This window comes from Pseudopodoces humilis, chromosome 4, assembly GCF_049639895.1.
Source record: "Pseudopodoces humilis isolate 2021_Gansu_Grassland_sample_001 chromosome 4, ASM4963989v1, whole genome shotgun sequence".
NCBI lineage: Eukaryota > Metazoa > Chordata > Aves > Passeriformes > Paridae > Pseudopodoces > Pseudopodoces humilis.
In genome coordinates, this window is record NC_142203.1 from 18,298,890 (window position 1) to 18,320,788 (window position 21,899).

The 21,899-nt window shown below is 40.1% G+C and overlaps 1 protein-coding gene across 1 annotated transcript in view; it reads right to left on the minus strand.

Annotated features, from left to right (window-relative positions):
* GDA (guanine deaminase) overlaps positions 1–5,749 on the minus strand; it is a 31,471-nt gene extending 25,722 nt beyond the window's left edge. The window contains exons 1-2 of the mRNA XM_005530360.3: positions 5,522–5,749; positions 458–546 (exon numbers count right to left, since the gene is read on the minus strand). Coding sequence (XP_005530417.1) covers positions 458–546; positions 5,522–5,644 — 212 coding nt within the window. The 5' untranslated portion in view covers positions 5,645–5,749. The remainder of the gene's footprint in view (positions 1–457; positions 547–5,521) is intronic.
* Positions 5,750–21,899: the final 16,150 nt, after the last annotated feature.

The window sequence follows — 21,899 nt, forward strand, 5'->3', positions numbered from 1 at the left end:
CAAATGAGTTTCATAGTTGCAGTGTCAGTGTTACCTACATTTACTACATCTAGACTTTCATGTTAAGAACAGACCACTACTAACAAAATGGGTATAAAATGCAGTCTTAAGAAAGAGTGGCACTTCTGTAAGCACAGAAGCGATTATGCCTGAAAGCTAAATGCAGCATTTTGTTCTGTGCAGTATACATCAGCCGGCACCATTCAGCCATGTCTGCAATCCCAAACCAAGGAATGCAAAAAGAACATGGACTGTTCTCCAAATCGTATCCAGAACATAGGCACCTTTGGGTAAAGGGCTCTTACTGCATTGAAATGGAAATTTTCCCATTTAAATTTATGGGCATCATATGGATTTGATGTGCTCCCTGTCAAAATGTATTCCAAAGACTTGCTTCACGTCACTCAAAGAAGAAACTTCAGCATTTGCTGAAGTTAGTCTTTAATAAAACACATACTGTTTACTCAGTTGTCTTATGTCAGATGTTTTGAACCCCCACGTCTTCACCAGTTCCTCTAGCTGATCAGCTTGTTCCACAAATGCAATCTAAAAAAGAAAACATAGTTAAGTACTTTAAACGTGCATCCCACATCAGCTTTATGTGAAGACAAAACAAGTTATATCTTAAGACCAGTTTTACACACTTACTATGGAGGTGTTAGGTTTGCATTGAGACACTTGTTCTTCCTGACTACCAAGTATGATTTTGAAATACTTCCCCATAATCCAGCGACTAACCGCACCCACCTTGTAATAGAACAGTTAATTCCTTCTCAAATAATACCTTGGCAGAACAGCACAGACCTTAGTGTGCTGTAACACACTAAGGTAACATCATGCTAGCAATGCAGTCACTTGCTGAGGGGGTGTACAACAGACTGACAGGAATGCAATATTCACAGGAATTGCAGCATTCACCACCAGAGGGGTCAAATTACCTGCTTTGCCTATGACTGACTGACATCAAGCTAATTTTCTAATTTTCTGCTTGTGTTGGGCTTTCTCAATATTTTTCAGTGCCTAGGATGAGAAAAGAAATTGAGGGAAAAAATGTGGATAATATTTTCATTTTACAGAATGGGCTAAAAGGATGATGAGATCTTTGCTTATTTCAAAATAAAACCCGACATTCTGGAGCCAAACTCAACCCCATTTGACTTCTAGAGAACATAGATTCTACTGATGATGAGTTGCTGTTGCCTAATCAGAATTTTAGCACATTTCCTACTTATTTTTAAATTCCGTGGTATTTTAATCTACAACATGACTCTTAGCAGCTGAATCCTCAACTCTTTGATTCTCTGGTCTATCCACAAATAGGCATGACAGCTCCTCAGGAAACAGAGATTGTGGAGCCTAGGAACTGCAATGCCCACTACAGGCTCCAGGTGGGATCCAAGTTTCCTCAACACTTGACAATTTAGAGGACTTGGAAGTCTCCACTGGCCAAAGGCTGACTATCTGAGCTTAGAGAAATTCTTGCCTCTAGCCACAGCTTCTGACAGAAACCAATTCATGGCCTTCTAACTCCCATGGTGTAAGAGCTCATGCCCCTAAGTTCAAGGGAATACTCTTCCTGCTACCAGTATCCCTTTGGTCCTGGGATGATGTCCACACTGAGGGCCTGTATTACCCTCAGGACAGCAGTTTCTAGGGCAACAGTTGAAAAGAAAAGAAAACCCACATTAAAAAAGGCAAGACTTAGTACTTCTAAAATTGCAGCAGGAAGAAACTTGGGAGGAAGAGCAAGAGGACTAAAAAAGCATTGTTTAGCAGTTATTTGCTAATTAATGATATTTTTTATGTGTATGTTTCTTTTGCATAGAAATTTACCATTTTCTGGTTTTTCCATAGGCAAAAATAAACAAAGCTTCTAAACTGTAAAGGCTGCTAAACTATAGACAAGAAGTTATTGGCTGCCTAGTCTTTTAAATTAATCATGGCTGGTATGATTTATATTGTCTAAAGAACAGAAGTTTTACATTTTCAGTCAGAAAACATATTTAAATAATGTCATATAAAAAAATACCACACTAGCAAAAATTGTAAGATTATAGTATTCCATTAATAGTTCACGAGAATCAGTATTGTCCCCCATGCAAAGAGGAATACATCCAACTTAATTAACTGTATAACTGCAGAAGGCTTGGAATACAGACCTACTAAAATATTTGATGTGCAATAAAGAAAATGTCATTCATTTGACTGAAGTCAAAATGGATGCAGAATGAGCAATGTTAGAGCTGCTGGGGGGGAGAAGAGTGAAGAGGGAGGGGGAAAAAAAAGAGAGGAAAAAAACCCATGAAACACCAGATGACAAATTCTGGAAACAGGCGTTGCCATGGAAAAGCAGTGGCTGTTATGTACTCTTAGGGTGCAGAAAAATAAAATACTTAAATTATGGGAAAATGAAGAAAATATGTTTCAAGGAAGCTGGATACATAAAATCTATTCTAAACCTGACACCTGGTGTATTATGGTTGAGTTAGACTATGGGTAAATCAGCAAGACATCTACATTTTTTTCAAACAAACTTCCCAATGGAATTCCTTAATCAGCCAAGAGTTGTTCCCCATTGCTTTAGGATGCATTTCTAAATCTGAATGCTTTAAGGTCTTTGGATATTTGTTTCAGTATTTGCTTGTGCATTCAAGGTAACCAACTGGATGCACAGTTCTTTAAATTAGTTCTGCACCTCAGGACTGTAGAAGCAAGAAGAAATTCTACAGCAGAGTCACTACCGAGTCAAGAGAACTGTGCAAGACTGAGAGCTTCAGCTTTAAAGAAGGAAGTCGAGGAGAATAACTGGTACTTTGGGAAAGGTATATCACAAAACACAGAATCTCACGTGTTACTCATATAATGGGGCTAAAGCCTCCAAATATCAGGGGTAAACATTTCCCTGTGGCTGACTCAGGCCTTTTGTACACCAAGTGACACCCAAAGCTCTTGCATTAAACCGTGCATCAGCCCTGAGGCAGCAAACCCTGGCTGCCTTCAAGCACCACAAATATTTTGCTAACAAGAGAACAGGAAGTGAACAATTCTGGCTGAAGGAACATGGTTTGTTTGGATCCAACAGGGCTGTCTTCCTTTATTTCTGGCTATGAAATTCATAGGTGAACATGAGAAGGGGTCTATCCCTCTTTCCCCTCCCATATGCTCTCTTGCCTCCCTGTTCCCACAGTTATTAAATGACTTTTGCAATTAGACACATGATGCCTATTGTTTGCCTAGTTCCCAAAACTGGAATGTGAGGCTAAATGAGAGACAAGAACACTTGCTAGACATGGCTGCTAAAGGAACTGTCCAGCCTGTGGAGAAAGGCTAAGCAATTAACTCCAGATGGATGTTGGTACCCTGATGCCTTCCTCCTTGTACACCTGACCTGTGTACACTCAGTCTCCCAAATGGCTTAAATCAAACCTTATTCTTAAAATCCTTTTTCCACAACTCTTGCTCTTTTCATGACTTTCACAGGGGCTTTTAGGTTATTATTTTTTTCTATTTACTTAATATTCTACTCACCTAGGATAATTACACCAGCATTTCAATAACAACTTATGCTTTTTACCTATATTTTCTTTACCCTGAGGAATACTGGTCTTTCTCTTTGCTGTTCCTCAAGAGAGACAGTGCACTACTCTGCAAACCACTCAGTTAAACATGGTCCTTACTGTGCTAACTTGATGATAATTTGGACTTTTATATACAAAAGCAATGGTTTTATTCATAAAACTTCCTTTCCATCTGGGGCAAAGTGGAGAGAGATGACATTTTATATCCCTTGGAGGACATGCGGGGAATCACACTGCAAAATAGAACCAGTTGTTCATACAAGCTCTAATACACAGTACAAAATTTTTCCACAATGGAGTCAGCAACATGAGGTAAAAGGATACCTGTTTAGTTAAATCTACATATTTGGGAGGAAAACAGAAGCATTTTGGTGTAAATTTGAATAATAAAGGTAACCACATTTTCTAAACACTATGTCTTTCCTGAAAAGCCAACTCTTCTGTGATTCCAGTCGTTGTTCTGCATGAGGCTACATTATGAGCAGGGAGAGGAGAGCATATGGGATAATCACTTTATCAACCCCTGAAATATTAAAATGTCAAGATTTTGTAATAAAAAGAGATTAAAATAAGAGTACTTGTCACACTATTCTGGTGGAAATTTTATTTTAGGAAGACAGTGTTTTAATGGATTAAAAAAACAAACAAAACGAAAACATCTGCCCATTTATAGAAGGAAAAAAAGTATACCATGAATCCTTGATCCCTAAAAGAGGGAGAGTAAGTGAGAGCACAGATCCCTAGGTGTAGCTTACTAATGTACATATTTTTTAGGAAAATCACTAAAAAAATCTTGATTTCCTAAGGATGCTGTGTAGACACACTTTTCCAGAAACTGACATTAAAGAGAGTGGAATGGAGTATGAATATCCATCTTCTGCAACTGAGTTACACCAGCCAAACCTTTTTTTCATTCAAATCTATTGTTTTAGAACACCAGCCAATACATAACTATGCAAGATTTTACTCCCCTCATGTTCATCAAAATACAGCTCCTCACAGACTTTGATACACCTTGCACCAGACTCCTCAACAGCTATAAAAGGGCTGACTTGAAACGGGCCATCATGGACCCGTGTGAATAGAAAAAATAAATATTGTTAATGCTCAAAATATGCTTTGCACAGATTTCAAACGTTACTGAAGCCTGACACACACTGAAGCCTGCTGTTTAGCCACAGGAAAGAAAATTACTTTTATGAATTTTACATAGGGTGCTCATATATATTATTGAGTCTACAAGAAATCACAAGCCTACTTTCACAACCTGCACTACGAAACTCAGTTTCAAGTGTGATACTGTTAAGGGAACGATATTGCTTCCCTGCCAGACTCTCTCCTGCATTATCAGTAAGTGCCATGCTTGTTTTAAGCCTGGCTTATACTACTGAAATGCCCAGCATCACCATCTTTCTAACTCTTTTTTTGGTTTTCTCTTTTTTTTCTTTTCTTTTTTTTTTTTTTTTTTTTTTTTTTGTGACAAGACAAAAAAGCCTCATTTAGACAGTTGTGCAGTGGGTACAGAGCTATTATTCACCATCACTGTTTAGATACCCTGAGAATAAAAAAACAGCTAGTGAAACTGAAAGAAAACAGAGAATCTGAACGAATGCCAGGACTAGGCACGCTGCTGTTCCTGCAGACTCGTGCCGAGGAGACGCTCTATCCCGATTACCACCAGCTCCCGCAAGTGCGAAATCCCTTCTCCGCGGCTCCTGCCCCGACAGACAGGAGTGCGAAAATTTTCCGCTTTCTCCCCCGAGACCGTCGGGGCCGGCCCTTCCCCTCGCCACCCCCGGACGCGGACTCGGGTCCGCAGCCGCCGCGGGCGGACCCAGGGCAGAGCGCGGCTGCCGGCACCACGGCCCCTCGGGGCGCCCCGGGGGGGGCCGCCGGGCATCTCCCCCGCCGCCCGCCACACCCCGCCCGAGCCCCCCACTCACTGTCCCGTTATCGTCCACCCCCAGAAGGTGTCCGTGGAGGATCTCCATGGGGGCGGAGGCGCTGGAGTGCACGAAGGTCCCCTTGAAGACGTGGGCGAGCGGCGGGCGCTGCGGAGAGCCCATGGCGGCGGCGGCGGGTTTGGCGAGAGCGGGCTGGGAGCTGCCACCCTGAGGGCTGCCTCCCCTCGCTGTCTCCCGGTGCCGCCGGCGGCTTCCTGGAGCTGTCACCATTTCCCCACCCCCTGGTGACTTTCTTTAGGGGGAGTGGTTTCGGCTCAAGGAGGGCGGGAGGCATCGCCGCGCCCTTCGCCTTCCCGCGGGCGGGGGGCGGGCGGTGTGCGGGGTGCGCCCCCAGCCCTCGGCCTCCCCCGCCGCTGATGCCCCCGTCCCAGAAAGGTGTCCTCCCTCGCGCAAGGGGCGCGAACGACAGGAGAGATGCCCAGTGGGTTTTGGAGTCCCAGCTTCCCCCTGGGAAGAGGTGAGAGGTTGGACAAGGTGTCTGGTAGTGTCTTTCGAGTGCCTGGCAACTCACTTCTGCAACCAACCTGCGGGTTGTAACCACTTGCAGAAGTTTAATTTCCAATAGGATTTGTAGGTTGGAAAAGACTTTTAAAACCTTCAGATGTCAGACTGTCTTGTCGGTTCTCAGCCTCTGTACTGGACATTAGAAGAGTGTAGGAATAGAGAATAGGTGCTAGCTGAGGCACCAGAACTTGCAGAAGCAGGCAGCCTCATTCAATGGAGCTGGTCTACAGAAAAAGAGAAAACAATCTCTGGAAAATGAAAAGCCGAGAAAAATTGATTTTGTTAACTTGGAAATGCATCCCCAGAATGACATTCTGCTCCAACAACCTAAGTCAAAGTATATAGTGAACCCACCCTAAGAGGATCACTATTGAGAGTGTTGGGATAAGACTTCACAAAGGCAGAATTGTGTGCGTCAAGGATAACACCAGGAATGTCCTCTGAATTCATGACTGAAGTCACTTGTATACATCAACTTGTCAAGTGACAAGTGAACTTGGCACCAAGGGCATTGACACTACCGTTCTCAAGGCTGTGTTGCAAAGTTTGTCATTACATGGTTTATCATTAAAAGACCTTTGCACTCCCCATTGTGCTGACACTATACTAATGCCTAGCAGATTATCTTTCCTACAAACTCTCCAGACTAATGGTGGGAGGAAAGAGAAACACAGCAGGAAAGTGGAGAATAAATTTAATTTTAGTCTGCCATAGGCAAGTCATCATCCTCTATCTTGCTTTCTTTGCATAAGAATGTGTTATGTTACTGAGAATGAAGTTTAAAAAAATATTTGGTTTATTGATACCAGTGGGGAAAAAAAAAAAAGAAAAAATAGACATGTGAAAGTGACTTTTACTTACTTATATTGGCAATTCTTGTGAGAGGTCTTGCAGTTTAAGAAAACTCACAATGACATAAAATTGGTTACTTAAGACATGCCTAAGTTTTTAACTGTATTTCTAACATCTTTTATCATGAGAAAATAGCAAAAAAACCAAATCACAACTCTTGCAAATTAATCTAGTTTGGGGAAGAAAATAGATTTTTTTGGAATAAAAATCTTCCATGCAGTTCAGTCTGGTTAAAACACTGTAACACTTTCTGTTTCTTCAAAGAGGAGAGTAATATTTTTTTTTTAAAAAATAACACCAGAAGTCTTCTCAAATAGTACTTGCAAAAACCCCTCTCCCATAGTTGTTTCTCAGGATGATGTTGTGGACGTCAAGGCTGAAATGAGCTGTTTTCCAAGCTATTACTCTAGGCAAGGAAAATTGTCTTTTGCAGCAGGAAGGAAAAAGAGTGGGAGAAAGGCTGGTTTTGCTACTGAATAATAAGGTGAGTGGAGATGAGAAACAGGGTGAAGGGACCAGGCCCTGCAGTGGTAAATTCACTTGCTCTTCCTGTGAAGAGAGGAGTGAAAACAACTTTTTCCAGCAACAGCTGCTGCTCCACACGACTCACCTTTGCCCTGGTGGCAGCAGGCAGCACAAGAGCTCGAGATTTGGTGCCAGAACTGTAAGAGGCTGATTTGCATTACGTGAAGCACACAGCTGTCCTAAGGCAGCACACTGGAGAGGTAAAACAAGGGATCTGCTGCTACCAAACTCATTTACACTGCTGCTCAAAATAATATTCAGCAGAGCACAGTGTTCCTGAGGAACCTTTTGATTGTGTTTGGTGGGGAAGGGGGATGCTCCTGAGAATCTCTGACTGCTTCAACCCTGGTTTTTGATTAAAAATCTCTGGGATTACCTCCAGCCTGCTTACAAAAATAAGTGCAGTTATTTGAGTGACAGTATTTATGCAAGAGACGAAAACCAAAAATATGGACAGTCTCTTTCATTAGCACGTTTAGGGAGAAATGTCAATAACAAACACTGCTTATGATTTTTTTATTATTAGTAGTAGTATTTTTATTTTTTGGCTTTAGTTCCAAACACTCTGAAGTTGTATAGTTTCCTTGTCAAAAGAACTGTCAAAAACAGGCCTTTTCTGTTTTTCCAGCTGTCATGTGGGAAAGCATGAGAGTTGTGGAAAACTGCTGGTGGAAGAATGGTTAACACCCTTCCCTCCTCCCACAAATTTTTTGGTTTTTAGTTCGCAACCAGTTACATGTGCATGCCCTAGATACTCACATGAGTCAAGGTGAGACCTTGGCCAACTATGAAAAACTGAGTCATTGTTCCAAAATGTTGTAAGATTGAAGTATGTTTAGTTTTTCTGGGATAAACTTGCCTAGGCACCTTACCACCTGGAAGAGAAGTGTAATGCTCTGCTGTGACTGTTACATAGTAATTAACTTTTAAGCTAAAATGTAGCTTTTTTTTCTCCCAAAATAGTTGATTGTCTTGAGAGAGATACTTAGTTTCTTAAAAGTTATGCACTGGGTGTTCCTTTAGTAGCATTTCATATTATCATATATGTGCTAATACATTTAATTATTTATTGTGTATACTTCAATCTAATAATGTTAAAAAAAAAAAAAGTCTGTCTCATTATTCAGTAGCTTATCAGATTCTCTATGTCTTCTAAAATATTGACTTCTACACAACTATAGAAATGAGTCTTTAGGTGAGTCCTGAAGCCAAGCATATTCAGAATTAGAAGAATAATCAGCCAATATATTTCTAGGAGCAAAAGGATAGATTTTAACAGAATAAGAGTGCCTTTATTCTCTTTAACACTTTCACTTTCTGATGTTTTCTTCACTTGTGATGCTGTACCAATGAAGAATTCAATTACTTGATCCAGAGTCTCAGAGCACCTGAGCTGATCCTGCAACATCTGAGAAATATAAGAAAAAGAAACCTGCTTCTTCCCACTGCTTTCAAAAATGAGTTGATGGGGTACTTGCCACCAACAAAAAATTCCTCTGCCATGAGACTGCTGAAGTCAGTGGCTGTGCAGCCTGAGTCCCAGGATAAGATAATTATTACTCTGATCTGGTAATGAAAGTTATTATAGCATATATGATCAAAATGGACCTTGTCCATTATTTGTAGCATAGCAACTAGGTAAGTGAAGAAAAAACCCAGTTGGTGTATCTGCCAGTAATTGATTTTTTCCCTGTATAAGGAAGAGCTGATTATGCAACTATGCAATCCTTGGGATTATTAAGGAGAAAAACAAAAAAAGGAATGAAGCATGATAAATACCTAGTCTGAAGTAAGAAGTTAAGTTGGGAGCTAGATTTTAATCCAGCACAGGCTACTTCATACACTTCATTTTCCCAGAAAAATTTATATAATCAGACTATGTTACCTTAACTTTTCCAACTCCATCTAAAAGTGAAAATATGATACTAAAAAAGAATATGATGAAATGACCATAAACACAGCTTCTCTGTCATTTACTACCATGAGTATTCACTCCGCAGGTCCCAGCTAGAGCTTTCAGCCTAAGTCTACAAAGGCTTGGGAAGGCAAGGCTCAGACACTCCCAGGGGATGCTGGAGTTATCTTCTGATGCTTTCTTTCTCCTAAAGAGGCCAGTACTGGCATAGTACTGTCAAAAAATATCCCATCATTAGAACCTGCAAATGACACATGCTGCTCACTCACAGATACATAATTAACTGAAGCACAGATTGGATGATGTTAGTTCTTACACTCTTGAAGTTTTTTTGTTTTACTGCCAAGGCTTGTTCATGATGCGAATTGTATTAACTAAGCCAGGAAAGTTCTTAAGAAGACACAGGAAATGCTACACAAATATTAGTAAAACCTATCTCTCACTAGAAGTATAAGCATGAATGGGTGAAATATGTCAAAATATTTTGTTGACAAGTTTGTTTGTATTTCCCACATGACACAAAGGATGAATCAATGTGCTTGGTGGACTTCACCTCTGATTGTGTTTAAAGAGAATACAATAGAATTTGGGTGTCTGCTGTTAACAGAGGTTTATGTGAAAAAAATGGACATGACTTGCTGTTATTGCCTGAGATCTTTCTCTGATAAACTTTATCCATGGAATTACATTGTATGGTGGAGCCAACACACATTATAGAATGGGATTGGCTTATCACTGGTCATGGAAGTAACATAAACCACTGTAGGTAACTGTTCAAAGAAGACTGTGTTAGTCTCATTCTCATGCTTAAAACCAATAAAAGCAAATAATAATGTCCAGCATACTATCAGTGATGGTTTATCTAACTATGCATTGCTAACAGAAGATAAAGCACTTTAGACATGTAGTCACAAATAAATTGTCGTAAGGAATTAAAGTAAGATGTTACGATTTATTTCTGCTATATTGCTGTCCACAAATGAACACTTTTCCTGCTTTACCAAAGAGCAAATTCCACCTATGCTGAAATTAATTTTTCTTTTGAGTGATTTGTGAACTCTGAACCATGGTGAATAATCTAATTCTCGGATATAATTAATAGTCCTTGCATCCAAACCTACTCCTGTAAAATCACTTAATAATTGCAATATGATGACCAACAGTTGCATTTCTAAGCTGTTTGAAGAATCTTTTCAAGTGTGCAGTGAAGTAACAAAATCATCATGAAAAGTTTTTTGATCAGGTTGAAGGAAGTCTATTAGAAATATAAAAAAAATATAAATAATATAAATATTAACAGTATTATTAGTTCATCATTTCATTCCAGAAGATAGTAAAAAAAAATATATAAACTGCCAGAACTAAAAAAATAACCAAACACCGTTACATTTGTAACAGTGATGTATTTACACTGAATTAACTAACTTACTTATTCACAGGTACATAGTTTTATCAACTACCAGTTCTGGAATTGAAAAGGCATTTATGACTTCTTGGCAGAAACCTCCTAATTTCCATCTAAAACAGGATTTTGAATCCATCTAAAAGTGGTAGTCTCTAATTTGAGGTATGCAATATTTTGAACTTCCCAATAGTTTGTCTTAAAGAAGGAGAGAGAACAGAAGGAAGGAGGAAACATGAGACAAAAGAAGCAATATCTTGTAGATGTACATATTCATCTAAATTCAATCTGAAATTTGATAAAAGCCCCCTGACTTCCCCAAAGGGCAAAATAATGTGACAAGTGGGAAAAAAGTGGAGTTTTCATCACATAAAAGCTGATCATAATGTTCATTCTTTTGCTAACACTTCCCAACCTCATCCTTTCCTAACAGGGCTCCATGAGATGCTGTTTACCTAGTTAGAAGCCTTATGGCTACTGGTCAATACCCTCTGTAGAGACCACATGGACATGAAAAAACATGATTTCCTACAGGTGGGAAATGACAGATGTGGATATACCTTAATCTTCTCTGTATTCGTTTCCTCAGTCCTTGTTTTTATCTGCATTTTGCTTAGTTTTTCAGAGTATTTTTGATAATGTGTTTCTCATAAAACAGTTTTTTCTTCCTTGCTGGCTCTTCAGCACTCAATCATATAAGCTGAAAGTAGTACTAGTATGTGTCATCTAGACACCCAATAAATGTGTTTATGTTGGCAGTTTGAGCAGATGGAGTTGCACATTCAAATTCCTTTTGCAAGTTCTGTTTGTTTTTTTTGGTCATAGATTTGTCTTGTATCTACATTTCAAGTAACGCAATGTCTGTTTGTCAGTACCAGTTGTGTGCTTGCCATGGTTTTCCTCTTGGCTGAAGGGAAATAATGATGACTGCATACAGGAAACCACAAAAAAATTCCCCTTCTGTTTGCAAGGTCCTCCAATAATCTTCTTTTTATACTTGCACAGTTTTCTCTTAGTATAGACTAGGAAATCTGGGATGTTTCTACAGAAATCTGGTTTTACATGTAATCTGTAAACTTATTCATGTAAGAATCATGTATTAGGTGCAGACACATGGACACATAAGGTATGTGGTATTAGGCATGGACACATTAGGTATGGACACGTGGTGCCCATCATGATGACCATCAGCTAGCATCAAATCATTTGCTGGTAAATACAACTTGGGTATGTGATTCTAGAGCCACAACAGATAACATCAAATCAAACTTCTATCACAGATTCACAAAATCAGCTACACTGGAAAAGATCTCTGTGATCAGAGTTCAACCTGTGACCAAACACTACCATGTCAAACAGACCATGGACTAAGTGCCACTCCCACTCCTTCCTTGAACACCTCCAGGAATGGTGACTCCACCACCTCCCCGGGCAGTTCGTTCCAATGCCCAATCACCCTTTCTGTGAAGAAATTCTTCCTAATGTCCAATCCAAACCTGCCCTGCCTCAGCTTAAGGCTGCATCTTCTGGTCTTGTTGCTGGTTGCCTGGGAGAAGAGGCCAACACCTGTCCTCCTACAACCTCCTTCTGGGCAGCTGTGGAGAATAAGGTCTCCCCTCAGCCTCCCTTCATACAGACTTGTGCTCCATAACCTTCACCCATTTCATTGCCCTTCTCTGGACCTGTTCTAACACCTCAAAGTCCTTCCTGAATTGAGTGGCTCAGAACTGAGCACAGGATTTGAGATGCAGCCTCATCACTATTAAGTACAGGAGGAAATCACTTCCCTAGTCCTGTTCACCACCACACTGATACACACCAGAATGCCACTGGCTTTTTTGACCACCTGGGCACACTCTGGCTCATGCTCAGCTGGCTGTTGACCAGCACCCCCAGGGACTTTCCCCTGGGCCACTTTCCAGTCACCCCATCCCCTGCCCCTGTAGCCCTGTAGGGCTGCATAGGATTGTTGTGACCAAAGTATAAGATCTGGCACTTGGCCTTGTTGAACCTCATGTTGTTGTCTCAGCCTGTCCAGATCCCTCTGAAGGCCCTTCCTACCCTCCAGCAGATTAACACATTGAATCATGGCAATCGGTAAGGTGGGAACTTAAGCCATTGAGGGCACTGTCTCACACAACATCCTTGTTGATAAATTAGGAGAGATATGCTTCTTTGATAGACTACTAGATGGATAAGAAACTGGCTGTATCCAAGGATTTGTTATTAATGCCTCAGTATTCCAAGGGGATCCCTGACAATCCCTCAGGGATCTGTATTGGCCCTGATAAGATTGTGTCTTTATTAATGGCAGAAGCAGTGGTTTGAGTGCAAGCTTGCAGATGACATTAAGGTGAGTGGTACAGCTGAAGGGACAGGATGACATCTAGAGGGACCTTTACAAGCTTGAGGACTGAGACAATGTGAACCTCATGAAGTTCAACAATATCCAGTTGATTTGGGCAGTCATCAGCATCAGCAGAGGAATTGTGAATACAGAGCAGCCCTGCATGTCTTGGGCGTGTTGGTAGATGAAAAGTTACATATGAACCTGCTGCCCTGACAGCCAATTGTATGCTGGGCTGCACAAAAGGCAATGTGGCCAGCAGGGTGAGAGAGAGGGTTCTGTGCCTTTGCTCTTGTGAGACTCCACCTGCAGTACTGCATCCAGCTCTTGTATTTCCAGCACAGAAAAGACAAGGACTTGTTAAAGTTAGGCAATGAAGATGATGAATAGCCTGAAACACCTCTCCTGTGAAGACAGAAATTTGAGCTTGTTTAGCCTGGAGAAGAAAACACTCCAGTAGAGATTTTATTGTGGTTTTTCAACATATCTTTTTCTAACATGGATCTTATATAATTATTTATTATACAAATTACTTTTACCTGTGCCTTTAGTGATAGCACAAGGGGTAGCAATTTAAAACTGAAATACTCTAAAATGAGATTGGCCATAAGAAAGAAATTTTGTACAGTAACGGTGGTGAGACACTGGAACAGATTCCCAGAGAAGCTGTGGGTGCTCCATCTCTGATGGAGAGGTGCTCAAGATCAGATTGGATGGGGTTTTGAGTAAGCTGGACCTGTGGAAGGTGTCCTTGCCTGTGATAGAGGGTTTGGTCTAGATGAGTTTAAGTGTCAAAAAAACCTTAAACCATTCAGTGATTCTAAATATCTTCCTTCTTCTGAAGATATCAGTCTTCTTTTTTTAATTTTTTTTTTTTATTTTTAAAGGTAGAAACCATGTTCACAATTTTACAGTGTGCTTTTCTTCTTGAATCTCAAGTTGACAATAAGGAACACATACCCATGCTCTTGTTGACACCTCCAGAAGAGAATCTCAACAGAATTCACAAAATCATCACAGTGCTACTCCCAAAAACAATGCCAAGGCAAAATTGTTCTGCTGGAAATGTATCTGCAAAAGCTCTGGACAAGCTTTACTGACTGGAGACATACTGCCACGAAGCACAGCACCAAGACACAAAGAAATATTGCAGAGGTCATGAATGAATGCTAAGAAACATAGGATCACCTGTCTTTTTCAGCCAAGAGTTGTCCAAGGACATCATTTCATCATGCTTGGCGTTCTTTACTTCCTCACCTCAATTTATTGACAAGATTGTAACTAACAGCACTTTTTCAGTTCTGTGACTCCTCTTCATGCTGCAATCTTTATCTTGCATATCACACACAGAATCTTTTAGGCTGGAAAATACTTCTAAGATCATTGAGTCCAACATTTGACCGATGACCACCTTGTCAACTAGACCACAGCACTGAGTGCCATATCCTGTCTTTTCTTGAACATCTCCTGGGATGATGACTCCACCATCTCCCTGGACAGTCTGTTCCAATGTTTAACAACCTTTCCCATGAAGAAATTCTTCCTAATGTCCAATCTGAACCTCTCATGGTGCAGCTTGAGGCTCTGTCCTCTGGTTCTGTTGCTGATAGCCTGGGAAAAGAACCCAGCCCCACATTGCTAGTATCCTTTCAGGCAGTTGTAGAGAGGGATAAGGTCTTCCCTGAGCCTCTCCAGACTACACAGCCCCAGCCCCCTCAGCCACCTCTCATCAAACTTTTGCTCCAGACCCTTTTCCAGCTCCATCACCCTTCTCTGGACATGCTCCAGCACTTAAATGTCTTTCTTATAGTTAGGATCCCGAACTTGAGGTGTGGCCTCACCAGTGCTGAGCACAGGGAGACAATCCTGCCCCAGTCCTTCTGGCCATGCTATTGCTGATTCCGATCAGGATGCCTCTGCCTTTCTGGCCACTGGGCACACACTACCTCATGTTCAGCCACCGTTGAACAGCATCCCCAGCTCCTTTTCTGCCATCAGTTTTCCAGCCACTCTGCCCCAGCCTATTCTGACCCAGGACAGCACCCAGTACTTGACCTTGTTGAAACTCATGTACTTGCCCTCAGCCTAAGTGAATGGATGGATACTATCACATTCAAATTTGTTCTCAGACATGTTTTGTTGCCTTGCAGTATTCAAGGATTGTTACAATTTACACAAAGTTTTCTTCAGGCTTCCTTTAAACTTACAGTAAATTTTCCAATTTTTTTTTAAGTGTGCCTTTCAGTTTTTCATGTCAGCGACATGAAGAGATGTCCTTTTCCATTCAAGTTTTAAGCTGAGACACTTAACACAAGTTATACAACTATTAAACGACTATTAAACTGTGATGTGTTCCACAGCTGTTCCTTTCATTCATATATGTAGCTAAATTTTCTATAAAAAAGAAACAACTGTTATCCTATAGTCTGATGATCTATGTAATATACACCACTGGCAACACCTAAAGTTGTGTATGTTTATTCAAATATCTCTAGGAAGACCTTGATCAATAATTTGTCAGTAGTAGTAGAGAATTCATTATGGTCTTCAATAAGATGTGCCAAACTATTTTCATTGATAACTACCTTTCCTGGCAAAAAAAAAAAAAAAAAAAAAAAAAAAGCACTTTATTTATAGTTTGACCTTGTTCACATTGGATTCCCAAACAAAAAAAAAATATTTTTATATTGAGTAGGAAAACTCTTTATAAAAGTTATGCTTTCACTGGTATCAAGCAGATCCCTTCACTCTCTCTGCCTGACAAGCTAAATGGATTGCATTTTTTGTCCTTCAAAATACAGCCTACTTTCCTAGCTTAAACGTTCCTTGTGCCTTTTTCTGACTCTGTGTGATTTCAGTGTCTGTCATGGATGTTGAAAACTGAATGCCATATGCTAGAAACAATCACGGTAAAGCCAAATGCAGAGGTTATGTAATGTCCCTTTTTATACAGCTAAAACCAACATGATTGTCATTTTGCACTGACAAGTTATATTGCCTTATAGATCACAGTCAATCCTATATCTCAGTTAGCTGCAGAATAAATGTAATATACATTAGTCACTCATCAGCATACAGATCATATTTGTTGCTGTCTATGTATGCACAATTTGCTTGAGACACAGCAGTCAAGATGTTCAGATCACAGAAGTGAAATTCTATTATCTGCTACTCTTCATATCTGTGTCTTTTTAAGAGTGTACCAATGACAATTTGTATTTTTTTTTTTTTAAAGGCTGGTAAGAATAATGTAGAGCACAGCTTCAGTATCTTCACAATTCTAATGGAGATACCATAATATACTTTCACATCAACAGTGAAAGTATATTATGGTATAATATACCATATTATATGGCTAGAAGTCTACCATTCTTGTATGAATTAGTGGGCTAGAAGCATTATACGGCTAGAAGTCTGCCATTCTTGTATGAATTAATGGGATGGTCAACAACAGACTGTGTATGATACCCCATCTTATGTTATTTCTGATAAAACAGATTGGATAAATATTCAGTGTGAAGTTTTTTTTAAATTTTCAATATTGCTTTTCACAATGTTATCCTTCCATTATAGCAGAAAAATCTTGTTTAAGAGAAAAAAGCGCTGAAAATCATTGAGGTAAATACTTCCTGTGCTTTTTTTCTTTCATCATTTCTTTCAATGACTGTGGGAAAGAGCAATAGCATCTCTACTCCAAAGCATCTGTGTGCATCTGTTGGCACACATTAGTAAATCTTAGTTCTGAAATACTTTAATAATCATTAAATCAAAAATATGAAGCAACTTGTCAAGGTTTCCCAGATAAGGTATATTGAATGACAGTTCATCAAGGATCTGGGGACTGAGCTGAGTACTTACACCCTTACTTCCCCCAGCATTAGGCTTCCAATTGTCAACTTCAGTCTGCAGCAGGGAGGTGACTGCTGGCCCAGTGTTGTCAGGCAGAATGTCACGTGTGTTCACACAGCTCCTGCTGTGTCACCTCTGGCAGTCACTTCTCTTGTGTGTTGCTGGCTAAGAATGCTGGGCATCTCCTGGCATTCATCTTCACTCAGCCCTCTGATCTCCAGTCTCCCTTCTCTTCCAGGAAATTGTCTTTTTTTTTACCCACTCTTTTCCAGGCTCCAGCTTTCCTAACCCAAATAGTCTGCTTGCAGAAGCAGAACATGTCATCAGTCTCTTAAGTGGTTTCTTACATCCCTTGAAGAATTGGAGAACACAGGACATGCCATCTGTATTTAAACCATGTATTATGAATATTTTCAGGTCCACCCTATGGTCCTTGCAACTATCAAGTAGCTCAAGTAGGAGGCTGCTTCCTGGGAACATAGAAGCTCTGCTTTGGACATCTACTCTCATAAACATAGGTATTCAATTATCTGCTGCCTGCTAGCATTCACAGCAAAGCTATTTTTTCATCCGTGGCACAAGCGAGACTTTTTGTGATTCAGAAGTTCTGTCGTGACTCACAGGCTCTTTTGATATGCAAGTACGATGCTTTTAATAGTACACCATGACAGAAAGACAGAGCAGGCAAAGTGGCTTGTCTGCTTTGAGAATCTTGGTCCCTGGTAAGTCACACTCATTCACACACTTTCACTGTTAAAACACTGTAATTTGGGTTTTTTTTCTATTAGATGCAACAGGGAGGAAAAGAAAAAAACCACAACACAACTAAGCCTTTGTTAAAGGCAGTTAATTTATGCAAATCAAATAGGCTCTTTTTTCTGAGTCCTCCACACTGAGCTTCAGAAAAACAGCTGAGGCACCTACCACAGTTTCTCAGTGAATGCTTCACTGTCTAGAGTGTGAGCTATTTTATCCTATTGCCCTGTCAAATGAGAAAAAAATGGATGTCTGGACAACCAGGTAAGTACCAGCCAAAGACACTCTCTCTGCTCTGGCTGTGTCACTTGAGAAAGAGAACTTCTACACTGTGGCTCTACAGCCACACAAGTTTTGCTGTATCCCAACCCTACAGCTTCCAAGACAAATAGAGGCAGAAACACCTGCTGGGCTGAGGGAAAAGAAAAGCAGCTCCCATACATACCCAGGACAAGTTCTGTAACTCCCACGGTATCAACACTGATTTCTAATTTTATTCTCAGAAATGAATGTTATAGAAAATGGTTCTGTCTATATTTTTTTGCTTTTAAAATGCTTTTTCTCCAAGAAATTTAGGTAAAACATTACTTCCTGAAAAGTGTAAGTGCTATGAGTCAATGAGTTTATAGCTGTACTTGCAGCAACTATAGACCTCCCAAGCCTGCAAGATCAGATCACACATATGTGTGCCATTCTTCAGTGGAGGCTCTGGGTTGGTGGATTCCATGATAAAGCCAGACAGATTTTGAAACTGGCATATAATTGGTATCCAGTATTGCAGTAATGACTACCAAGAGGGAAGGCCATCTTCACTGTGCAGAAGGGGATTGCCAACACCCAGGGCAAATCCCAAGCACGATTATGATCAGTGAGGTGGTGGTCTGGGTACAAGAGATGCCTGGCAATTCCTGGTTTCCAGAAAGCACATTGTTGCTGCAGAGGCATTTGCACAGCACAGCCAGTGGCCAGGCGACACTGGGAAACTAACAAAGCTGGATGTGTCTGGGCTATTCCAGAGCTATATGCTGGCAAAACCTAGAGCATTTTAAATAATAATTAACCATGTTAAATCATGCAGAAATATCCAAGCAAGTTTCTGACTGGAAAATGTCATGGACCTCTCAGTTACTCAGTTACTCCATTCTGATTTCTTGCTACGAGTGGTGATGCTCCTTAAACACTGACCTAAAAGTTCTGCTGCTGCAAAACTTAAATCCCATGTAAGTCTAGGAATCTTGAATCAACTGGAACTGGATGAAATGAAATAACAGGCAGTGATTATGAAATGGTTGCTGTTAGACTTCCTGATTTTGCTTCATCTATATAATCACAAAATTTATTAAATAAGAAAGTTATCAAACTATAAGGAAGGCTGATCTGCAGTGGAACCTTCATTTGCATCTTTCACTCCTCAGATGAGCAATTAAGTTTGAAGTGAAAAAACAAGGCTATTTTGACACAGTCAAACTACAAAGAAAAAGTGGGCAATTGTGTTTTACATCACAAAATGAAACTGCGGTTTACAATTGCCTGTACTTTTGGCAGTAAAATACAGCAGAAATATATGATTTTGTGTATATTAAAATTATATTTTATTACTGATAGGGACCTGTTTCTTCCTCCAGGGAGAAGGAATGTATGTACTGTGAAACTTTGTACAGTGAAGGCATAAAAAATGCCAGATTGTAGTTCACTTTCTAGGCAACTTAATTGAACTAGTTTTGGGACTGAGAAGATACCTTTTCTAATACCCTGTAATGGTTAAAGACTAAGCAACTGATTATCGGAGGTTGTATTAATACTAACAGCAACTCTGTGTGCCTTAAATAAAAATAGCAACACCCACCAGAATTCGTTAACTCCTCACTGCCGAACAACTTCATTCACTTCCCACATGCAACCACCCACTTTGTTGATAACTCATTCTTTTAAATCATGCTCAGATGAACCTGGTTAAAGATAGTCTTGAGGGGTTTTTTAAGACTGTTTACGTATTACATGCTTTTGCAGTGAAAGTGTGCCTGCTAAGACAATATGTGTTTCACAAGGGGTATAGATAAGCTTCAATGTGCAAGCCTAACCTGTGCTTCTGGCCCTGCTTTTTTCCTTTCTTCTGACTTAAGGTTCTGAAATTATGTATTTCACTTAGCAGCAATTCTTTTTGTTGTGACTGTCCAATCTCCATTGGGTGCTTGCTTGCAGAGCCAAAAAAGAGCTTTTTCATAGCTTTCTGCTTAACAGATCTCTAACTGAGGTATAAAAAGTTTCAGAGAGGCGGTTTCAATGTGGAGGATGTGAAACAGCTTATTATACTAGCCCTGAAACTCCTACCCCAAAGGATTTTCTTGAAGGGCTTTTGAGATTTCTACTTAAAAATTTGGAAGTCTAATTTTATCTCAAGAAGAGATCTCGAGGACAGTGTGAGAAGACAGAACCGAGGTCAGCCTGTCTCTTATAATGAAGTGGTCTCCACAAGTAGTTGTTCTGTCAGGTTTTTCTTTCAGGTAATAAGTTGTTCTTTCATAATTATAATGGCTGTAGGTCATACACCTGTTCTCTCAAAGGCCCCAATTACAACAGACTGTGGCTGGACAGACTTCAGATGAAGAATCTGGGAATTCAGTAACAGGAGGACAAGAAAGGAAGGGAGGAAATGAAAATATGTTAACTTATTATGTTAATCTATCTTAATATGTTAACTATATATGTTAATCTGTCCTGATTCCAGCCAGGACAGGGTTAATTTTTGCAGTAGCCAGCAGGGTCATGGCCAGAACCCAGAAGTTATTCTATACCATCTCAATTCATTGCCAGGAGTGGGGGAAGGCAGTCTCTTCAAGGGAGTAGGGCTGTCTTCTGGTCAAGGCTGTAGGTGGGCATTTTACATGTGAATCACCCTCTCCTGTACATTCTGTCATTAGTATTGTTGCTGTTTCTGATTATTTTCTTATCTTGTTGTTTCCAGTAAATTGTTCTTATCTCAACCCCTGGTCTTTGCCTTTTGTGCCCCAGCTCCCCTCTCAAGCACACCGCACCAGAGAGGGAGAGGAGGGAGTGAGCAGTTTGTGGTTTCAGTGGGAGCACAAAACTGGAGAACACCACTCCTAAACAATAACACATCAAACTAATTTCCTTATTTCCTACTAGAAGTTCCATAAAAGGAGTCTGCAATAAGGCTTGCATCTGCTGTGAACTCAAATTATGGATCACTGCAGCTGCAGTAGAAGGGGAGAGTAAGGTTGCATTTCAAAGATTTGTGATGAGAATTGTGAATAGCATAATAAAGAAGGACGCAAAAAACAAGGTGGTGATTTTATTCTGGGAAAAAATTGGTCTTAATGAAACAGGAGAGAATTTTTCCCTTGTATAATTCTCTCTGTCTTGGGACACTGGGTAAAACTCTTTCTTCATTATTTTTAACATTACTTCTACAGGTGTTTTGGAGATACTTGAGAAATTGGTTAGTTTTATTTTTGAAAGATAGGGCTTGAAAGATGAGTTGCTGCTTTCTGCATTAGGGAAGCTCTGTAGAATTGCTGAATGTATCATGTACGTTTCCCTACTATTCTTCTGCTTCAGAGTAACATAATTTTCACTGTAGGGGTTTTATATTTATGAGCTATTTGGGAAGTGTGATTAAATTTTATTTCTGTTCTTAATAATGGGGGAGTCCTACTCTTATGTCTCCATCAGCTTATAAAAATACACCAATTTCATGGCTAACTGAATTTCCCTTTCAAGATTCCCAGGTGAGCCTGACACTCAGAGGCCACTTTGCCTTACAGATTGGTCCTTAATGGAGCTGACCTGACTCCCACTGGTTTAAAATCAGGCTTTGTATTTCCAGTCATCCTGAAGACTCAGTGAAGACTAAAAGAGGAAGACATATTCAGGAATCTAAAATATTCATACACATCTTTCCTTCTGGATCTTTCTCTACCTTAACAAACCAGTGTGTTTTATTGAATCATATACTTCCCAGCTCTTGTGCAATAGGAGAAACAATGGAAAGCAGATTGCATTTTATTTTCTGAAACTATATAGAAATGAGAGTGGCTAGTGCTGCTACTAGGATGGTACATATTGACTATTCCATAGAATACTCATACAATACAATACTCATTGTATTCAGGAAAACTTGATGGATAGAAAGCAGCAAAAGAGACATTCTGCAGATTATGATCCCTAAGAATTTGTTCATTATGTA